This window comes from Halichoerus grypus, chromosome 15, assembly GCF_964656455.1.
Source record: "Halichoerus grypus chromosome 15, mHalGry1.hap1.1, whole genome shotgun sequence".
NCBI lineage: Eukaryota > Metazoa > Chordata > Mammalia > Carnivora > Phocidae > Halichoerus > Halichoerus grypus.
Genome location: NC_135726.1, coordinates 32054343 through 32072521, shown reverse-complemented (window position 1 = coordinate 32072521; position 18179 = coordinate 32054343). Strand labels below are relative to the sequence as shown.

The 18179-nt window shown below is 55.1% G+C and overlaps 1 protein-coding gene across 2 annotated transcripts in view; it reads left to right on the top strand.

Annotated features, from left to right (window-relative positions):
* Positions 1-18179, top strand: part of NKD1 (NKD inhibitor of Wnt signaling pathway 1) — an 82814-nt gene that overhangs the window by 47330 nt on the left and 17305 nt on the right. For both annotated transcript variants that reach the window (XM_036119998.2, XM_036119990.2), the window contains exon 4: positions 8670-8736. In XM_036119998.2, coding sequence (XP_035975891.1) covers positions 8670-8736 — 67 coding nt within the window. The remainder of the gene's footprint in view (positions 1-8669; positions 8737-18179) is intronic.

Here is an 18179-nt window from a genome sequence, read left to right as displayed (position 1 = left end):
TCGGCGGCGTGGCTGGCCGGGGAAGGGTGGGTGGCCAGGCAGGGGGGGTGGGCAGAGACGGGGAAGCGCCGAGTGCTGGCAGCCGGCTGGGGCGCTCCTGGGTCCGGCTTTGGTCAGCTGTGGGGCATCCCTGAAGGCAGCGGGGGTGGGGGAGAAGATGGGAGGGCGGAGGGGGAAGGACGGGGGCCCCCCTCCCCGCCCCCTGAGAGCGGAGAGGGGACGGCTGCGTTATGGCCTGCTGACTGCTTGGTGGGTGCGCTGAGCGCCTTACCCATGCGATCTCATTTCTCCTTCCAAGTGCTCCTCCCTGGCACTGCTGTCATTCCCATGTTCAGGTGCAGAAACTGAGGCACGGACAGGGATATCACGTGTACGCGGTCACACAGTATCAGGCAGAGGAGCCAGGGCTCAGGTCGGACCCTCACGGGAGTCACTTGACTTCCCTAGGCCTGGGCTCCCTCCTGCCTACAGGGGGTGACAGCGACACCCCAGCTCACGGGGCTGTTTGGAGCGTTCAGCTAGGCACCAGCGTGCTGAACAGAGCACTTGGCCCACGTCAGCCACTTGTGAAAGAAATGCTGCTAATTATTATCACTGAGTCCTTTATGTTCGTGACCTCAGTTACTCCCACGCCCCGACAAGCCCATCGGATCCTGGTTTCCACTGTAGAAACTCCTTTGAACTGCCATCTAGTAGGAAAATTCCCATCACGCCAGCAGAGAAGCCCTAAAGCCCCATGTCCCGCCCAGCCCTGGACAACCTGCCTTGTGTTGGTTCATGTCCTCCTGAGAGCGCTCAAGTCCCGCAGCCTGGAGATTAAGGCAGGCTCTGGGTAATGGCAAACTTTGCTGTTTTCTCTTGGCGTTACCTGTTTTTCTCTCCATGCCCAGGATTCCTGTTCCCAAAGCACAAGCCCTGGAGGAGGGCCTGGGACCGGATGGGGGGAGTGTCCGCTGGGCCTGGCCGCTTACCTGGGGTCACCCTCCTTCCTCCCCCCACCCCTTCCTACCTGTCCGATTGCTCAGGGTAGGGTAGGGGGGCAGAAGACTTCAGTTCTGGGCTCTTTAAACCTTATAGTTCCCAAAGCATGATCCGCATTCTGCTGGGGGGATGAGGCTTGAGGTAAGTGGTGGACAGCTTGTATTTTAATGGTTCTGCATTTGTTTGATACAAAATATATTTTTGAGAACCCCAACGGTAACTAGGACATCACACCCACGATTTCACTGATCTTATTGGCAAGACTAGGTTTTAAAAAGAAAGAAAAAGGGAAAGAGAGCCAATCTAAAGAAAAATGTGAATTACTCGTGGAAGCCCAGGTGAGACCCAGTTCTGGGGGTAGCTGGGATGATGGTGTGTGGATGCTGGCAGCTTGTTGGTGTGACAACAGCCCAGGAAGTAGACTCTGCTGGCCCATTGCTGTCTCTGGCTGGCTGTGTCTCGGGGACTGGGCAAAGCCATCTTTGGGGCTTTTTTGCACCCTGTAGGGTGGAGGGCCTGAGGCTCAGAGAAAGGGAGTGTGGTGGCCCCGGAGTCAGACCCCAGGGTTGGAGATCCTTCCTGCTAAGTGATGCCATCCCACTCCCTCCCCGTCATCCACCTTCCTGATAAGCAGTCCCTCAAGTCCAGAAAGCCAGCTCAGGCTGGAGCCCCCGAGATGTGGGGGGGCAGAGGCTGGGATGTGCCAATGGGAGCACAGGGATTACATCTTGAGCAGATAAAAACAGTCGGGGAGAAAGCCAAGGAATTTTAATTCCTGCTGCACATCTTTGGAGTCCTGAAGGCCTGGTCCTCGCAGGCCAGCTCTGCACACGGAAGCCCTCGGAGCCGCCGTCCCCTCTTCTGCTCAGCACCCCCACCCCTTCCAGCTGGGAGATACCTGTGCAGGTGCCCACGGCTTAGCGGGTGGCGACCCTTCCTCCTTCTGGCTTCCAAGCTTGGCTGGGATCTTGGGCTCTGGTTTTAAGGGACTGTGGCTTGGTTCTGAAGGGTCTGGGGGTGGGGGGTGGGTCAGAGCTTTCAGTTCCAAGTAGAAGCCCAACCTGAATTGCTGTAAGCGATGAAGGCAGGTGAGGGTGGATCTGGCCCCAGGGTTTATCCAACAGATATTTATTGTTTACTATACATCAGGCCCTGTTCTAGAACAGCACAGCCCCAGTTTCCTGTCCTCGGGGAGCTGACTTCTAGAAACGAGTTGACCTAAGGCCTTGAATGATTGTGCTGGCCTGGGCGCTGGCCTGGGCGTCTGTCCCTTTGTGAGCTCTCACCTGGGCTGCGCTGTCTCAGGCAGCTGGAGATGAGATTGGATGCAGCCTTGGCACCAGAGAAGACCTCTTTCTTGCCAGCTCCTATGAGAAGGATCTGCAGGGAGGACTTCAATTTGCTTAGCTGGGGCAGGCAGAACCCGTGGCCCTCACTGGGGGCTCCATGGCCATGGGAGGCTGCGGTGTCCTCAGGGGAGTGTCTGAGGCCTCTGCCCCCCATGTCACTTGTTTGAGAAGAGGGGCCATTTCTTTCTGGCAGCAGCCGTGAGGTCTAGGTTCTGCTGACATCCGGGAGGAGTGAGTCCCCAGGGAGGAGGGAACCCCCAGCCCCTCCTGGCCTGTCACTGGATCCAGGGCCCCCAGGAGCCTCCCCACCCCCAGCCCTTTGTCAGTGGTTATCTTTCAGCCCAGGCTTGCACGTTGCACAGGTGGGGGTAAAATGGGTAATTCCCCGCATTTTTGACCTGCCATGCTCCTGGGCAGAGTGGCTCTCAGGGACAGAAGTAACAGAGGTCCACGGATTAAGGTGCACTGTGGAGATGGGGACATTGAGGCCCAGAAAGTGGATGGCCCCAGCTTTCTTCTCACTCTTGGTTCCTGCTGGGTCAGGGGGCTGGAGCCCCAGAAGGTCTCATCTCAAGGGGACCACGAGCATCATCCTGGCCCACTACCCCCATACTAGAGACAAGGGCCCCAGGGCCTGGGTGGTTCTAATCCAGCTCTGCCACTTTCTCTCCTTAAGTGACCTGGGGCCAGTCACACACTCTAATCCCTCTTATAAAGGGGGTTATTGTGTGGGGTTTTATTAAACCAGATTTCAGTGGCCCAAGTGATACAGGAATGTACTAGAACGCTTCTGAGAACGTTGAGGTTTCTCGCCTCCCATCCCCCTCTCGTGCCTTCTCTCCCTGGCGGTAACCACAGGGATACCTGTACGTTGGGTGCCCTAACGGTACGTGTGTGTCTGGTGTTTTCTTAGATGTACAAGTCGCACTCTACTTTGTGTGTCTCCCATGTAGCGTGGCACTCCGCATGCCGGGATTTACGGATCTGCCTGTTTCTTCGGAACCACCGTGTGGCATTCACGGTGCGGATCTAGCACAGTTTCCTTTCTCAGGCATTTAGCGTGTTGTAGACTGTTGGTGAACTTGAGCAGGCCTCCCTGGTGCTCCCGTGAGAATGTTGTCCCGGGGTGGACACTGAGGTGTTGAATCACTGGACGTGAGGTTTTTGCAGGAGTAAAATGTGAGAATGTTCCAAGCGTGGGGCAGAAGTAGGGCGCTCTAAAAGGTGCAGAGAAGCTCATACTTAGTGTTTCCCACTACGTGTATTTTGTCTACGTTTTCTCACTGACCCTTGACATCTGAATCCCCAGGTTACAGAAGAGCAGAACGGGAGCCAGAGTGGTTCAGGAAGGCATCTGCTGTCACTCAGCTGCTGAGGCCGGGCAGGTGGGCGGGCGGGCGGGCGGGCGGGCGCCCTGACTCCCGGGTCCCGCCGGGTTCTGGGAATGGAGCATCCCTGCCCTGGACGGCCAGAGCCTGCTCTCGGCGAGGCCTGCCCACAGTGGCGCCGGACCCCCAGGCACGCCCGGCCGGCCTGCCTCTGCACAGCGTGCTGGGAAGACGGAGCTCGCCAGGAATTTCCTGGGGCAGCTCCAGGGCAGACTGCTCGGATCTAAGGGTTACAGGGTGGCTGGGTCGTGCCTCCCACCCCTCTCTTCCCCGGCATGTCCCAGTCCTGTGCATTCTTGGGATCTAGAAGTTGCGCCGTGTTCTCTGGGCACCAGGAGTTTGCTTTGAAAGCCCGTGGCACCAACATCTGTTAGCTCTTAGAGAACAGAAACATTGACAAAGAGCTGCTGGGCAGGCGGTGGGGGGAAGATATGAAGCTCAGGAGTAGGAGTCTCAAAGACAAAGAGGAAAAACCCTAACCGAACTCCAGCCCGCTCCCAAGCCCTGCTTTGATGTGGTTTCCCGTCCCCGGAGGCCTTATAAGGCCTTATGCCTGCAATTCTGGGCTCTGGGTTGGTGCTGACTGCACACTCAGTGCCTGAAGGAGATGGTCTTTCTTCCTGGGGCCCAGCGTGGGGCAGAGTAGCAGCAGTGCCGGGGCGTGGGAGGGAGGGAGGGAGGGAGGCCTGGGCCCTGTGGCCTGAGAGGCTACCAAGCCTGGCCACTAGGCAGGGGGTAGCCTGGCATCAGGCTGGGTGCAGCAGGAGGTCCGGGGATCCAGGAAGGCCTTTGATAACAACTTAGAGCCTAGTCTGATGCTGACTGTCGTGGAGGCCAGAGGAGAGGGGGCTGGGGACCAGGGGCTGGAGTGATGGCTGAATAAAGGAGCAGTGAAGGGAAGTCACTCATACCAAGCCCCATACTTGGGCTTCCTACAGGGCAGTGGGGAAGGGTGTGGGCTCTGGAGCCAGGCGCCTGCCTTCCAGCCCGGCTCTGACACTTACTAGCTGTGTGACCTTAGGCAAGTCGCTAACCTCTCTGTGCCTCAGTTTGCTCATCTGTGAAGTGGGGATAATAGTGGTATGACCTCAAAGGATTGCCATGAGGATTAAATGCGAAGCATTAAAAACAGTGTGCCGGGTAGGAGAGTGTTTCTCAGTGTCTTTGAGGGCGCCTTGGGGCTGGTGAGTCTTTGAGATTCTCTGAGCAATGTTCTGGTAGCTATTTGACCGTCGGAGTAGAAGAAGCGATAAACAATAACTATTGGTCTATGGAGCCCCAGTCGTGGTATCAGGTGTCACGTTAAGCACTTCCCATGCAATGACTGACTTAATCCTCACACCCCCCGGAGACATCACGAGCACTATCCCTGTGTACTAATGGGGGGCTGAGAACGTTCCTCCGCCCACACGGTGCAGCTGGTAAGAAGCAGAGCTGGGATTTGAACCGAGGTCTGACCAGTTCCAGTTCCATGCCCTGCACCTTCCGCACTGGGGCTCCGCGTGGGGCCCGTGGCTGTTGAGGGGTCTGAGTACCTTCCTGCAGGATGGTCCCGAGGGCCTGGCCCCACACCTTGTCTGCGGGTCTCCCGGCCGGGGCTCTGCTGAGTCCCCAACCTTAGTGGGGAGGAGCTGTGGGCCCTTTGAGTCCTGTAGCACAAACAGGGGGCCTTGGCCACCACCCTCGGAGCTGGTGGCAGGGCTGTTCTCTTTGTACATCTTTAAATGTGATCCCTGGTCCCTGGCAAGTGACTTACCGGGGCTCTTGGCTGCCTCTGTCCCATGCCCACAGGAACCCTGACTCCACTGTACTAGCTCGGGCCAGGCTTCTGGGAGAACTGGCTCAAATCTTGGCTCTGCTGAGGATCCAGAACCTGTCACCTGGCCTTGTGGAGCCTCCTCCTCATTTAAATACAGGGCTTTTGGGAACCCCATTCCCTGGAGGTTCTTGTGAGGATTCCCTCGGTCCCATTATCTCCTGTCTCCTATGTCCCTCGAGGACTGACGGCACTTTCTTCGTAGGAAAAAAAAAGGGTAACAATTATAACTCTCACTTTACGAATTGCAGATCATTTTTATGAGCGTTTATTCCTGGAGAGATGGAAAGTGCAGGGCAATGGTGAAGACTGAGGGAGATAATAAATATCCTTACAAGGTGTCTCGCGTGGTGCCTGGCACTGAGGAGATGCCCAGTAAGGTCAGCTGTCCTGTCATTGTGCCCATTTTACAGAGAGATAGACTGAGGTTCCAAGAAAGCAGTGGCTGGCCCCACGTCCCAGGGCGAGGGGAGGCCATGGAGCCAGGACGTGATCCTGTGTCTGCCCCAGCACCGCATTGCTGCTGGCTTAGTGATTCAAAGCTTGAGGACCACGGACAGTGCACTCCCTGGGCGTCTGGCTTAGCAGATGAAATGAATTTTTTTTTTTTTAAGATTTATTTATTTGAGAGAGAAAGAGCGAGCAAGTGGGGGCAGGGGCAGAGGGAGAGGGAGAATCTCAAGCAGACTCCCTGCTGAGCACAGAGCCCTATGCCGGGGCTCGATCTCACGACCCATGAGATCACGACCTGAGCCGAAACCAAGAGTTGGACACTCATCCGACTGCACCACCCGGGCGCCCCGGGTGAAATGGATTTTTGCCGGCATCAATCACCTGTGCCTCACAATGAGTCCGCGGACCCTGGTGCTGGGGAGCTTTTACGGTTCTACAGAGCAGTGTAGGGTTTAGCACGAAGAGGCGGACCCCGGAACTTGCCAGAACTCTGCTTTCATATGCAGAGGCATGCCTTTACTGTGTCAGGGAGCTTGGTCCTCCCCGCAGACAGTTCTCAGAGTGCGTGATGCACACCGCGAGGCATCATTACTTGGGGTTCCAGACGGCTGCTTTGTTGCGGGAGACCTTGGCAGTCTCTAAACTCCTCCAAGTGTGCCGGCAAGAAGACGTGAGCGCTCGCAGGGGTGTGCCTGGCAGGTCCTGGTCGCCTCGCTGGGAGCGGCCAGGGTGGCGGGCCGAGGTCAGCGCTGAGCCCCCGCTTTCCAGAAGACCTCAGCACGAGCCCCTTGAAGCCGGTCGCCAGCTCCTGGGAGTGCTGCCTGCCAGCCTGTCTGGGGGAGGCAGCATCTGTCTTCCTCTGGCATGAAAGATGGGCTCTAATTGGCTGCCGGAGTGTCCCAGCCACCTAATGATGCCGCCTGAGCGCGTGCCGTCCCTGTCACCGGCTCCCAGCTTCCCTGTCAACTCCGGCGCTGTTAACACAAACAGCCAGTTTACAAGCCCAGGAAGTGTTCGGTGATTATGATAATTGGCGGAGGAGGTGGAGGGAGAAGCCACCCCGACTCCAGGAATCAAGGAGCCTGGTTTTGAAGTCAATGGGACACCAGGAGTCTGAATGACCACATTTTCACAACCTGCAGGGGAAAGAGTGTGATGCCCCAGGACGATTTGGAAGAAGAGGGAGAATGGAGAACACCAGGCCTAATCCATAAAATGTTAGCTGTTGATCCTTTCAAAACAAAACAAACAGAACAAAACAAAACAAAACTAGAGACTTATCTCCAGCTGTGTCCAGCTGGTAAGATCAGCTCTACCAAGCGTGATTTTGGTTTTGTTAATCAAGACAAGCACTGGTGTTTCTGTTAAGTATCTGAAGTGTGGGATTTTTTTCCCCCTCCTAATTTTTCAAGGAGAGGGTGCATTCTCTTTTTCTTTCTCTTTGCACTTTTTTTTCCCCCAAAAAAGAGAAGTTGGTGACAGCTGCTGAGTTTGGGCTTTTTTATTGCTTGTCATTTTGTGGTTCGAGAAGCACTGCCAGAGCATTGTCGTGGCATCAAAAGAGATAAGGCGGTGTAACCCTCCCAACTTTGTCTCTTCCCCAGAAGAGGAGCATTTCCCAAAGTGGGTTCCTTGGAACTCAGATCCCATGGGATGCTTTTGAGACACGAAACTCCATGGTCTCAATAGGTTTGAGGAATGCAGCATAAGTTACCACTTGGATATTCACGGTGTCCGTTACCATAGTAAATTCTTCAGTAAGGGATCTTCTCTGACTTGAAAACAATCTTTTTGGATCACAGAACTCTTATCGGCAGAACACCAATAATGCGGAAGGCGGTCTGACAAGTGCTGGTCTTGCTTCTTCCATATCTAGGGTCACCCTGCTGGGTTAGGGTGAGATAAGTAGTACCTTTGTCGACCTTCCAGAAACTTCCCAGCCTGTGGGCTAACCAAACTCCCCTTGCCAACCTGACAACACCCGAGTGGCAGCGTGACCAGGCTGGTCGGGAGCAACTCTGCCACCGGGCATCCTGAACTCACACGTGGGGCAGTGCAAGGATCAGGCTCGTTTCTGGAATGTGTGTGCACTGGGGAGAGGCGGCAGGCATGTCTGAAGATCAGCCAGGAGGCAGAGCATGCAGGCTGCTGAATGTGATGCTGAAGAGTTGGGGGGTTATGTTAGGGGCTGTAGAGACCCACTCTTGTGCACACCAGGCCCTCTTTGCAAACCCATGGAGACAGCCCGCCTGGAATCTTCTGCTGGAGGAAGGATTCACACTGAGATCCCTTCCTGGGCCCCACAGAGGAGGCTTGTTGGTCCTGAGTCCATCAAAGTTGACTCCGAGGGATAGATGAGGGACGTTTTCCCATCTTGTCTCTGTCTTTTTCCAGGGCAGAGGGTGGAACTTCCTTTCTGAGGGAGAAGCGTGCAGTATTTTATAGTGAGCTGTAGGCTAAGAAAAAGGTACTTCCTAAAAAGCATGGGGACAATTCACTTTTCAAGCGAGAGGATCCACCTCAGTTGACCTGATTTCCCATCAGAAGAATCAGAGCAGGATCCCTGCTTCCCTGTGACCAGCCAGGCACACGTTCATGATGCCACCTTTACCGTCCCAATATTGGTTTCCTCCTTGACTCTGTCGGATACTTACTTAACGTCCCTGCTTTATCTTCCTCTAGGAGCTCGTGGGTGAAGTTTTCAGAGAAACGCTCAGTGAGGAGGAAGAGGAAGACTTTCGGCTAGAAGGTACTGGAATCCATTGGTCTCTTCCTAGGGTGCAGTGAGATGGGGAAGGGGCCATCTGGTCCACCACATGCCCTAGGTACGCTCCAGAAAATCTGCAGACCAGGCAGAGGACAAGACCCTGACTGCCGGTGGGGTGGTGGGGTGAGAAGAAAGAAGGGAGTGAGTGTAGCCCTTCATGGGTCCAAGCCCAGAGTGGAGCCAGGTTCCTGAGGCTCACATCCTGGCCCTACTCTGTATTGGCCGGGGAACCTTGGACAGGTTGTTTTAGTTCAGCTTTCCCGTTTGGTGGGGGGTGACCATACTGTAAGCACTACATAAAGTAGCTGTTGTATTTCCCCGTTTCTCAGTTCACATCACTCACTTGGAGCACAAACAAGCACACATACAAACAGCCCCCCACCAGCCCCTCCCCTCTCATATCTGTAGCTCTCTCTCCTGCCTTTGTTCAAGGGGAGGCACCGTGTAGAAGGATGAGGATCTTGGAGCAGAGGGCCGGCCGGCCACTGGTGCCCTCACTTGACTTCGGGCAAGGCACGCCACCTTTCTAGAAGAGCCTTAGTTGCCACACTTACAGAGTGGGAATGAGAGCCTTCTCCCTGCTTGACTCCCTGCATTGGGTACGGAGCACAGATGGCACTGGAAAGCATTTGCTACGTGGGATAGCATTTCCATTTTATACTCAGAGAAGAGAATCACTGAACTGGGGAAGCCTTAGGTTAGTAGGGGCCTTGCTGTGGAGGTGAGGACAGGCAGCTCGCAGGAGAGCCAGGGGGCCCAGGGGCTTGGCGGGGCGGGAATCTAGGCCTTGGTGCCCTGTAGGGCCTTGAGAGGAGCAGATAGTGCCAAGAGTTTCTCGAGGGGAGCCTGGGCCACACCTGAGGGCTGTGGCCACATGCAGCCTGAGAGCTGTCAGCCCCAGGCCATTTGTCCTTGAAGAGGCTCCCCGGGTGGCTTGTGCGCACATTACACTTTGAGAAGCGCTGTTTTAAGAGATTCACTCTTTGCCTACGAGATGGAGGCCTGCCGGGACCCAGGTATCTATCAAACTTTGTTCAAATATGAGCAGGTCCTGAATCAAGGGCTGGGGGGAGTCCCATGGATGGAAGGCTTTGTGCAGCCTACAGAGCTGGTAACTGCACTCAGAGGCTCTGCAGCCTTGATTTTGTCATTCCCCTGGGCTCCCCCAAGCCTCAACTGTTGTCTTTGGCTCCGTGGAGAGATGCCAAGAGTTGGTGCCTTGACATCTGGGGAGTCAGGTAAAGGTGGGCAGGATGTAAGCCCTGGGGATTGGAGTGACCCCAGACACTGATTCCATGGGCTGCGGCTCTCATTCCGGTTATGTATTCAGTTCCCCCTCATTCGCATGGTGACTCAGTAGCAAGTTCATTCTCTTGTTCATCCATCCCTCCACCTACTCCATCCATCACCCATTCGCTACCCATCCAACCAGCCACCAGTCCACTCGTCTGTCTGTCCCTTCAATCACTTATCCCTCACTCCTCACTGTCCCACCACCCACCCACCCACTGGCCATGTCCCACCCATCCGTCCATCCATGGTTTGCCCTACTCTCCTGTCCCCCGTCCACCAGCCCGGCCACTCTGAGTTATCATGCAGCCATCCATACTCCCTTCTCTGCCTGTGTGTTCATCCCCCGTCATTCATCCCTTCATCCATGGACCCATCCTCCAATCATCGTCTGTCTGCCTATCCATCATGTATTGAGCCCCTCCTTACTGCCCCATAGGGGGCACTTCTCTGTCCGTCGAGGCTCAGTTTACAACCATGTAATTGATTTCAAATGGGATGTCGTTCCCTGCAAACAGACACGAAATGGCCTACCCATGGAATCCACTTCCCTCTGGAGGGGAGGGTTACTTTGTTCACTGTCTACATTCAGTGCGTGAGTCCCGTTGGAATGATGTAGAAGGAATGCTGGCCGAGGAGCACCTAGACCGGGGTCCCCTCCCAGCCCTGGTAGCAGCCCACTGTGGATCGCGGCCAGGTCCCCCCAGCTCTAAGCCCCCTTGCCCTCTGTCACATGATGAGTGGGGACATGAAGCTGGACTCTGTGGGTACGCAAAGGCCGTGGGCTCCTTGCAGGGAGAAGGAAGCCCTGCGGCAGGGGGGAGGGCAGCACTTACAAACATTGGCTGATGGATGGGGGATGAAGATGAGGCGCCTGAGGGTCCCGGCTCCTGATGGGGAAAGGGTGTTGGGTTGGCGGCACTCGGTCTGACCCCATGGCCCCCCAGCCGCACGCCAGGCTCGAAGGGCAGCCCAGGCACCTTGCTAGTCCCTGGTGATATCCGGGCACATCGGTGCCACCACTCATGAGGGAGGGGGTTAGGAGCCATTCTCCTACCTCAGTTTCCCAACTAGGGGTCAGACTAAGTTGTTGGTGGTCCAGCTTTTCGGCCTCTTTCTTCAAACAAAAGTTTACACAGAAGCAGAGAACATAAACCAGATCAGATTGCAGAGAGACTCAGTACGCCATGGCCAGTATGTTTTATGTAAAAAGGGGCATGAGAGAACGCTCTGTATTTCCTACGTGTGTGAGTAGAGACCACGTGCGTATTACTGTGTAGCTGGAGGGCTCGACAGACAAAGATAGGAGGCTCCTCTTGGACCTGGGAAGAGGACACTAAAACCGGAAAGAGCTCACAAAGAGAGAGGGCTGTAGTATTAACGGGGATGAATGTTTTAACTTTTCCAAGAAGAACGAATTGAAAGACTCAAAGCAGAATTAAAAAGTGAAAACGGTGAGTGGGTGAGGCTGCTCCAGTTTGCGCCTGGGCCGGCCTGCGTGGCTCTGACACTGGTGGGAGGGATGCTGGACCCATGACCGTCTGTGGTTCCACGGTCACCCATGGTCCCAGCCACGGCCACGGAGAAGCACCCACCTGGCCCGGGGCGGGGGCTGCGGCACCCCTCTGTGCTACCCGCCCGAATCCTGAATCTCTTCTTTGTCTTCCTGTTGGCCAAGTTCATTGCCTCTTGGCGGGCTGGAGGGCTGTTTAAGGGAGAAAAAAGGCCATCTGAGGCGTGAAGATAAAAAGAAGTCTTTTAGCCATCCCAGGAGAGGACAGCTTTAGCTCCTGCGTTGTTATGTAAAGCCGGCCCTAATCCAGCATCTTAACCGCCTTAACTGGCCAGCTGGGAGCTCGCGGAGGGCAGATTAAGTCTGGGCTTGGTGCGAGGGCTGCCGAGCTCCTTTTGAACTGTGGAGAGAACAAAGTAAACATCAAAAGTCCCAAGCTCTGAGAGCTGGCTGGGCGTGGCAGGGGCGGGACTCGCGGGGCTGGCTTTCCAGGGGAGAAGGGGAGAGGGACCCTCCCTCTGCTGACCCAGCAGGGGTCTGAGCACAGGGGAGGGCCCACCCCACCCTTCACTCCGGTCCCCACCTGGCTTCCCCATCTCGTCGGTTGGGCCACACGACAGGTGGTGGCAGCCTGTGGCTTGTGGCCTGAGGTACAAATTGGAGCCACACCTGTTTGGCAGACCCATCGTACCCTGAGTGGCCCCCCCGGAAGCACTGGTCTGGGGGCGTCCTCCCCACTCGGTGCAGCTTCTGCTCTGGGCACTTGGGAAGGGAAAGACCTGTGCGTGGTCACAAGCCCCTTCTCTCTGTGTCCCCTGTCTCCCTGCCACCCAGGGATGTCCCCACCCCTCCCAGGGGGCTTGACTTCCAGTCTCTGGCCACAGACCCCCAACACCGTGTCTGTTTCCTGTCCTCCGACCTCCACTTGGGGCTGGAAGCAGGCACATTGCCGTCTGCCTGGCATCTCTGGAAAACTGATTCGACAGACCGCCCGTAAAGGAACTGTCAGAGGGCTTGAAGTCAGGCGGCCCCACCCCTTGGGGGCCCAGGCCCTCCCTCCAGGCCCCCAGGGCTGCTGCGGGGCAGGCCTCTCTCCCCCCAGGCTGGGCCTCCGGGGGTCCCCACTTCCCTGGTCCCAGGATGGATGTGTTAGAGTAGTTGGGCCTGCCAAGCAGGGCAGTGGTGTTGGGCCTGAGGCTCTGGGGTCTGAGTAGCCCCACTGGCTCTGGGGGTCTGAGTAGCCCCACTGGCTCTGGGGGTCTGAGTAGCCCCACTGTGAGCTCAGGACCCGTCTGACTCTGCAAGGGCCCCGAAATTTGTCTCACCACCACTGCCCCCGAATCCGTGAGAGGCACCTTCCTACCTTTATTCGGGCTTTTTTTGGGAATTTGCAAGTCAGACCCCGGAGCCAGCCTGGCTTTAACCACCAGTCTCTGGGTGACCTTGGGTGAATCGTTTCACGACTCTGTTTTTCATTTGCCTTTTTGGGGGTAATCAGAGCCCTTCTGCAGGGTTCCTGTGAAGACAGTGAGGTCGTTTATGCAAGTGCAGAGAACAGCCCTGGTACGCGGAGTAAGTGCCCAGCCTATGTGAGCTGGGAGGAGTCTTATTGTTTCATGCGTCCCTTCTTGAAGAGGAGCCAACTGGTGTTTATAATTATTTACTAGTCCAGATCAAAGAAGACCTATTTTCAAAGCTTCTTTAATCCTATTAGAACCTCTCCTTCTCCTCCCAGTGCATGACATAGAGTCTGGCATGCTATACGTGCTCAATAAATACTCACTGGAAGAATGAAGTCAACAGCATGAAGTCATTGAAGTCAGGCAGTCCCCTCCCTAGGGCCACCCAGGCAGGTCCCATGTACCACCCCCTCCACCCCGCGGCCCCGGTCAGTTTGTCCCGGCCCCTAGGTGTGGCATATCGACCACTCACAGACCCGAGGAGCCCTCAGGAGGCTGTTCGTCCACTTCATTTGTAGTTGGAAAACCGAGGCCCAGAGAGGGCATGTGACCTGTGCAAGGTCACACAGCACACTGAGAACCGAACTCGGGTCTGTAACTCCTCCTCATTCGGGGAGTCTTTACTGAGCACCTGCTGGCAGGATGTCACACGCGGGACGCGGGAAGGACCGTGCAAGTTTCTGGTAGTGGTGCTCTGCCAAGAGGTGAAACCCAGTGGAGGGTAGAGGGTAGCAAGGCCTCTCTGAGGAGGTGACGTGTCAGCAGAGATGCAGGTGCCGGGAAGGAGCCAGCCGTGGAGGATGTGAAGGGAGAGCAGCCAGGAGGAGCAAGCAAGCAGAACCCCAAGCGGGAAGGAACTTGGGGTTTAGGGAAGCACAAAAGGGGGACCTGTGGGCCCGTCAGCAAGGGTGGGACCACGCGCTTGCTTTTACGCTGCTTTTGAAGAGAAAGTGTTGGAAAATTGTAGGCACGTGAGTGCCAGCTTCTGACTTCCATTTTAACAAAGTACTTGTGGCTTCTTGGAAGGATGGGCCCTGCGGGGGAAGGAGGACGGAGGCCATGACAGTGGGACATGATTCCAGTAGTGCCGGCGAGGGTGGGGGCGTCGGCCTAGCGTGGAGGCCATGGGGCTGGAGAGCAGTGGGTGGGCCTGGGGGTAGGCGTGGGAGACGGGAGGTGGGGTGAGGGGGTGGATGAGGGAAAGAAAGGGATCCTGGGCACCCCCCACCACCACCACCGGCTTAAGGACCAAAGGCAAGGCTGGGGCCACTTCTGAGGTGGAGGTTTGGGCAGGTGACAGTGAAGACTGTCTGTTGGGGGCATGTCAGGTGGCAGATGGCTGTTGGACATCCAAGTAGAGATGCCAAGTAGACAGACAGTTGGACACTGAGTCTGGAGGTCAGGGAGCAGCTGGGGGGCGGGGAGACAGTGAGAGGGAAAGGGGGGGAAGGACTTCTAAGGACGTCTCCACAGACGGCCCTGCACGTCTCCCCAGCAAAGGCTGGTCAATCACTGGGGCTGGCCGGTGGTTCCCTGGAAGTCTGAGAGGAGGAGGAGATGACTGGGGAGCAGCGGGGACCCCCCGACGGAGGGCAGGCGGGCCACACCCCGCCGGCTGCGCGCTCTCAGTTCAGAGCCCGTCCTCCTGTGAGTGTCAGTGGGGCCCGACTCCGCTCGGCGGCAGTCCCCTCAGCAGCCCGGGTGACGGCAACCACTCTGGAGTCTGTTCTTCATAAAAGCTCAGCTGGAACGGTGGAAATTCTGACTTGTGTCACATACCGAGCAGGCTTCAGTAGTTTCAAGTAGCTCGGGGTTAGATTTTAAAAGTTGAATTGCATCACATGTTTTAACTTGAGCAGGGATGGAGGGAGAGTGGAAGGGACATGGTATTTTTAGCCCAAAAAAAGCTTTTTTCTCTTTCCTGCTCCCTCTCTGCCGGCATCCCCCCCTCCCCCTGTCGCCCCCTGAACAGATGTTTCGTTTCAACCGATTCAAACCTCAAAGCAGAGTGGCCATCAACCTTGTGCTCTGATGAGGTAAAAGGCTGGAATGCTATTTGTTGGGAAGGTTTCTTTCTTTCTTTCTTTCTTTCTTTCTTTCTTTCCTTCTTTCCTTCTTTCTTTTCTTTTCTTTTTTCTTTTCTTTTCTTTTCTTTCCTTTCTCTTTTCTCCTTTCCTTTTTCTCCTCAGTCACCACTGGTCCTTAAATAAAATCTCCCTACAGTAAAATGCAGCCTGGAGAGGCAAGATTGTGGAGGAAAAAAACCCCAGGCTGGCATGTCTGGTCTCAGGAAGGGGTAGACACCCACTGGCGGAAAGGCCAGAAACTACCTTGGAGAATCCCGCCGCATTAGGTCAATTCCTCTTTGGGTGGTGGTGGTTTTTGTCCTGATAAGCAGGGGCTTAGAGTTAAGTCAGGATTCTTTGGGTTCTTTTGACACTCAACCCAAATGCGACGAAGCTTTGGCTGATGATCTTGAAAAATCCTAGGGTGGATCCTGCCTAAAAAGGGCCAGCTGGATCCTGGAGCTCAAAACATGTCATCCACACACACATCCACTCCCTCCCTCCCTCTCTCTCTCTCTCTCTCTCTCCTTCCCTCAGTCACCTCTCCCTCTGCCCCTGTGTTGGTCTCTCCCGCTAAGGTGGCAAAGGGTAGCTACCCAGCTCTGGGCACTCCCATCCTATGAGCTCAGCCCCCTCAGGTGAAAGAGAGCCCCCAAGTCTCAATTCTTCTTGCAAAAGTTTGGTTCTCACCAGGTGGATCTAGGTTGTGTGGCACCTGAAGTTTATCCCAGTTTGGGAGCCATCTTCAAAAAAAAGAATACATGATTCTTTTATTTATTTTTGCACGATTCTTTTATAACTTTGAACCAGATGATAGATCTATCCCCCTAAACCTGAAGAAATATATCTCCAACTCAACCTTCCCTTAGCTCAATTCCAGAAATGCCTGTGTTCCCTCCAACACTGCGTGACACATTAGGACGTTTGGGAGTCAGAATGGAAAGAGACAGTGGTCGTAACCAACTGAGGTTAAAATACCTAATTTTGAAAGTATCAGAAAACCAAACGACCATGTGAACACATTGCCAGGGCCCATGTAAGGGAGGGGCCCACAGGCTCAGCTTCACTGGCTTTCAGGATGCACCCTCCCTCGGTACTGACCTAGGAGCAGCCCCAGTGGCCGTCAGGATGAAATTCATTGTGTCGACTGGGTGCTGGGTGCATCCCCAAAGCCGGAGTCAGATCAGCCCTCCATAAATCCATGTGGATTGAGATGGGAGAGGGGTGGCCCACCAGAGGAAACCCAGATGCTATTCTCAGAAGGAGGACGATGGTTGCAGGACACGCAAGAGCAGGTGTCTACTATTGGGTGATGGAGTGGACAGACCAGAGGCTGGGGAATCAGGAAACAGGGATTTTCGTTCTTTTGTTTCTACACTTCTGGGTTCAAATCCCGCTTGTGCTACTTACTGTTGTCTCGTTTTGATGATGATGATGATGATGATGACAGTGCTGATACGCCTAGATGTGGGGTGACAGACACTGTGCTGTATGTTGGGGCTATTTTAGGAAGATCGAATTAACAGAATAATGCTAATAGTGGAGTAAGACGGACTCACCGAGCAGGGAGCCCTAACCTAGGTCCTGGGAGCGTGCAGGCACGTTCTCAGAGGTTGGAGGGCTGAGGACCTGAAGGATGAGCAGGAACTGGCGAGCCAGGACGAGTGTTCTTGGCAGGGATAACAGTGTGAGAGCACGGCTGGGTTACAAATTAAAAAGCAGTTCATGGGAGAGACAGGGCCAAGAGACAGCAGCGGGAAGATCACTTTCAGCAGGGAACTACATGGCTAAATCCATTTTGCTAAGATTCTTAAGATTAGTTTCCTCTTTGGTTCGATGCAAACAGGAACCTACCCTGCCTGGTGTTCTTAACAGGCCCTAATGGAATACTGCACGTACCCACTAACCTCACCAGCCCGCTGCCGTGCTCGTTGAACGAACAGATTTGCGTGCCTCCCGGACCCTTGCTCCCTCAGGAGAACCTCGCACAAATGATGCGAGAAACCATTTGGCCTGGAATGCACATATGATATCTTTCTCTTTTTACTGGCAGCAGATTTACCCACCTAATTATATTTGGCATAGGCTAATATTAAAATTCATCTGCATTCCCTCTAACAGCTGCTGGTGGCGGGCTGGGGAGTCAGAAACATCCTGGCGAGCCACCCCGAGACTAAAATATTTGCAGCAGATAATCTGCACGCGGACAATTGAGAAAGGCCAGTGGAGACGTTAGGGCGGGTGTCCAAACTCCAGCAAGGAAGCTCTGGCTTGTGTTAGATCTTACGTCGTATCAACGGAGAAGAACGTGGCAGGTAACCGGGAGGAGAGAACCGCTTGTCTGAGTGTCAGTCATTTCTGGTCTCTGGGGAGGGGGGGAGGGCTGATAATAGTCATAACGGGATTTCAAATTTGTCCGTACGTCCTAAGTTTATTATCAACCAGGCCTTTCTGGATTATGTTAAAATAAGCTGGCGTTTGCTCCTATCATCCAGGGTTTGGATTTTAGCCGAAGTATGGGATTCAGGAACAGACCTACCTTTCTCCCCGCCGGTTCCCAATCTCAGTCAAGCCAGAATTTATGGTGTGTTTGTTATGCAGCCTTACTTGTGTCTGCCTGTGGGGTTTGGTGCAGTTTTGCACGCTGGGGTGGATTGGCTGCCCTGTGCATGTGCTGTGGGCATCCCAGGGGCACTAGCCGGCAGGACCCCGGCTCCCAGGAGACTTGCAGTCTGGCCGCCAGGATGTGGCAGGCTCCTGTGAAGGAATCGGAAGATCCCAGATCAGATTGCACAGAATGAAGTGTTGGGCCGGATGGGGAGAGACCGCACTCTGCTCGCAACAAATGCATTCGTGCAATGTAGAGAAAGGAGCTTCCCCCCCACCCCCTCCCCCCGGCCTCAAGACACCTTTCTGCCATCTGTCCAAAAAATGTCACTGGCGATATACAAGCGTATGAGGTCCAGCCTGTGAACGGCGCCCCCTAGAGTTGTACACTGCACAACCCATCTCTCAGATGACCCTAAGCTCCCTGAAGAACCCTGAGGTGCCTGTCCTGCCTGGGTGCCAGGGAGGGTGCGGCTGCAGGAGGGCAGA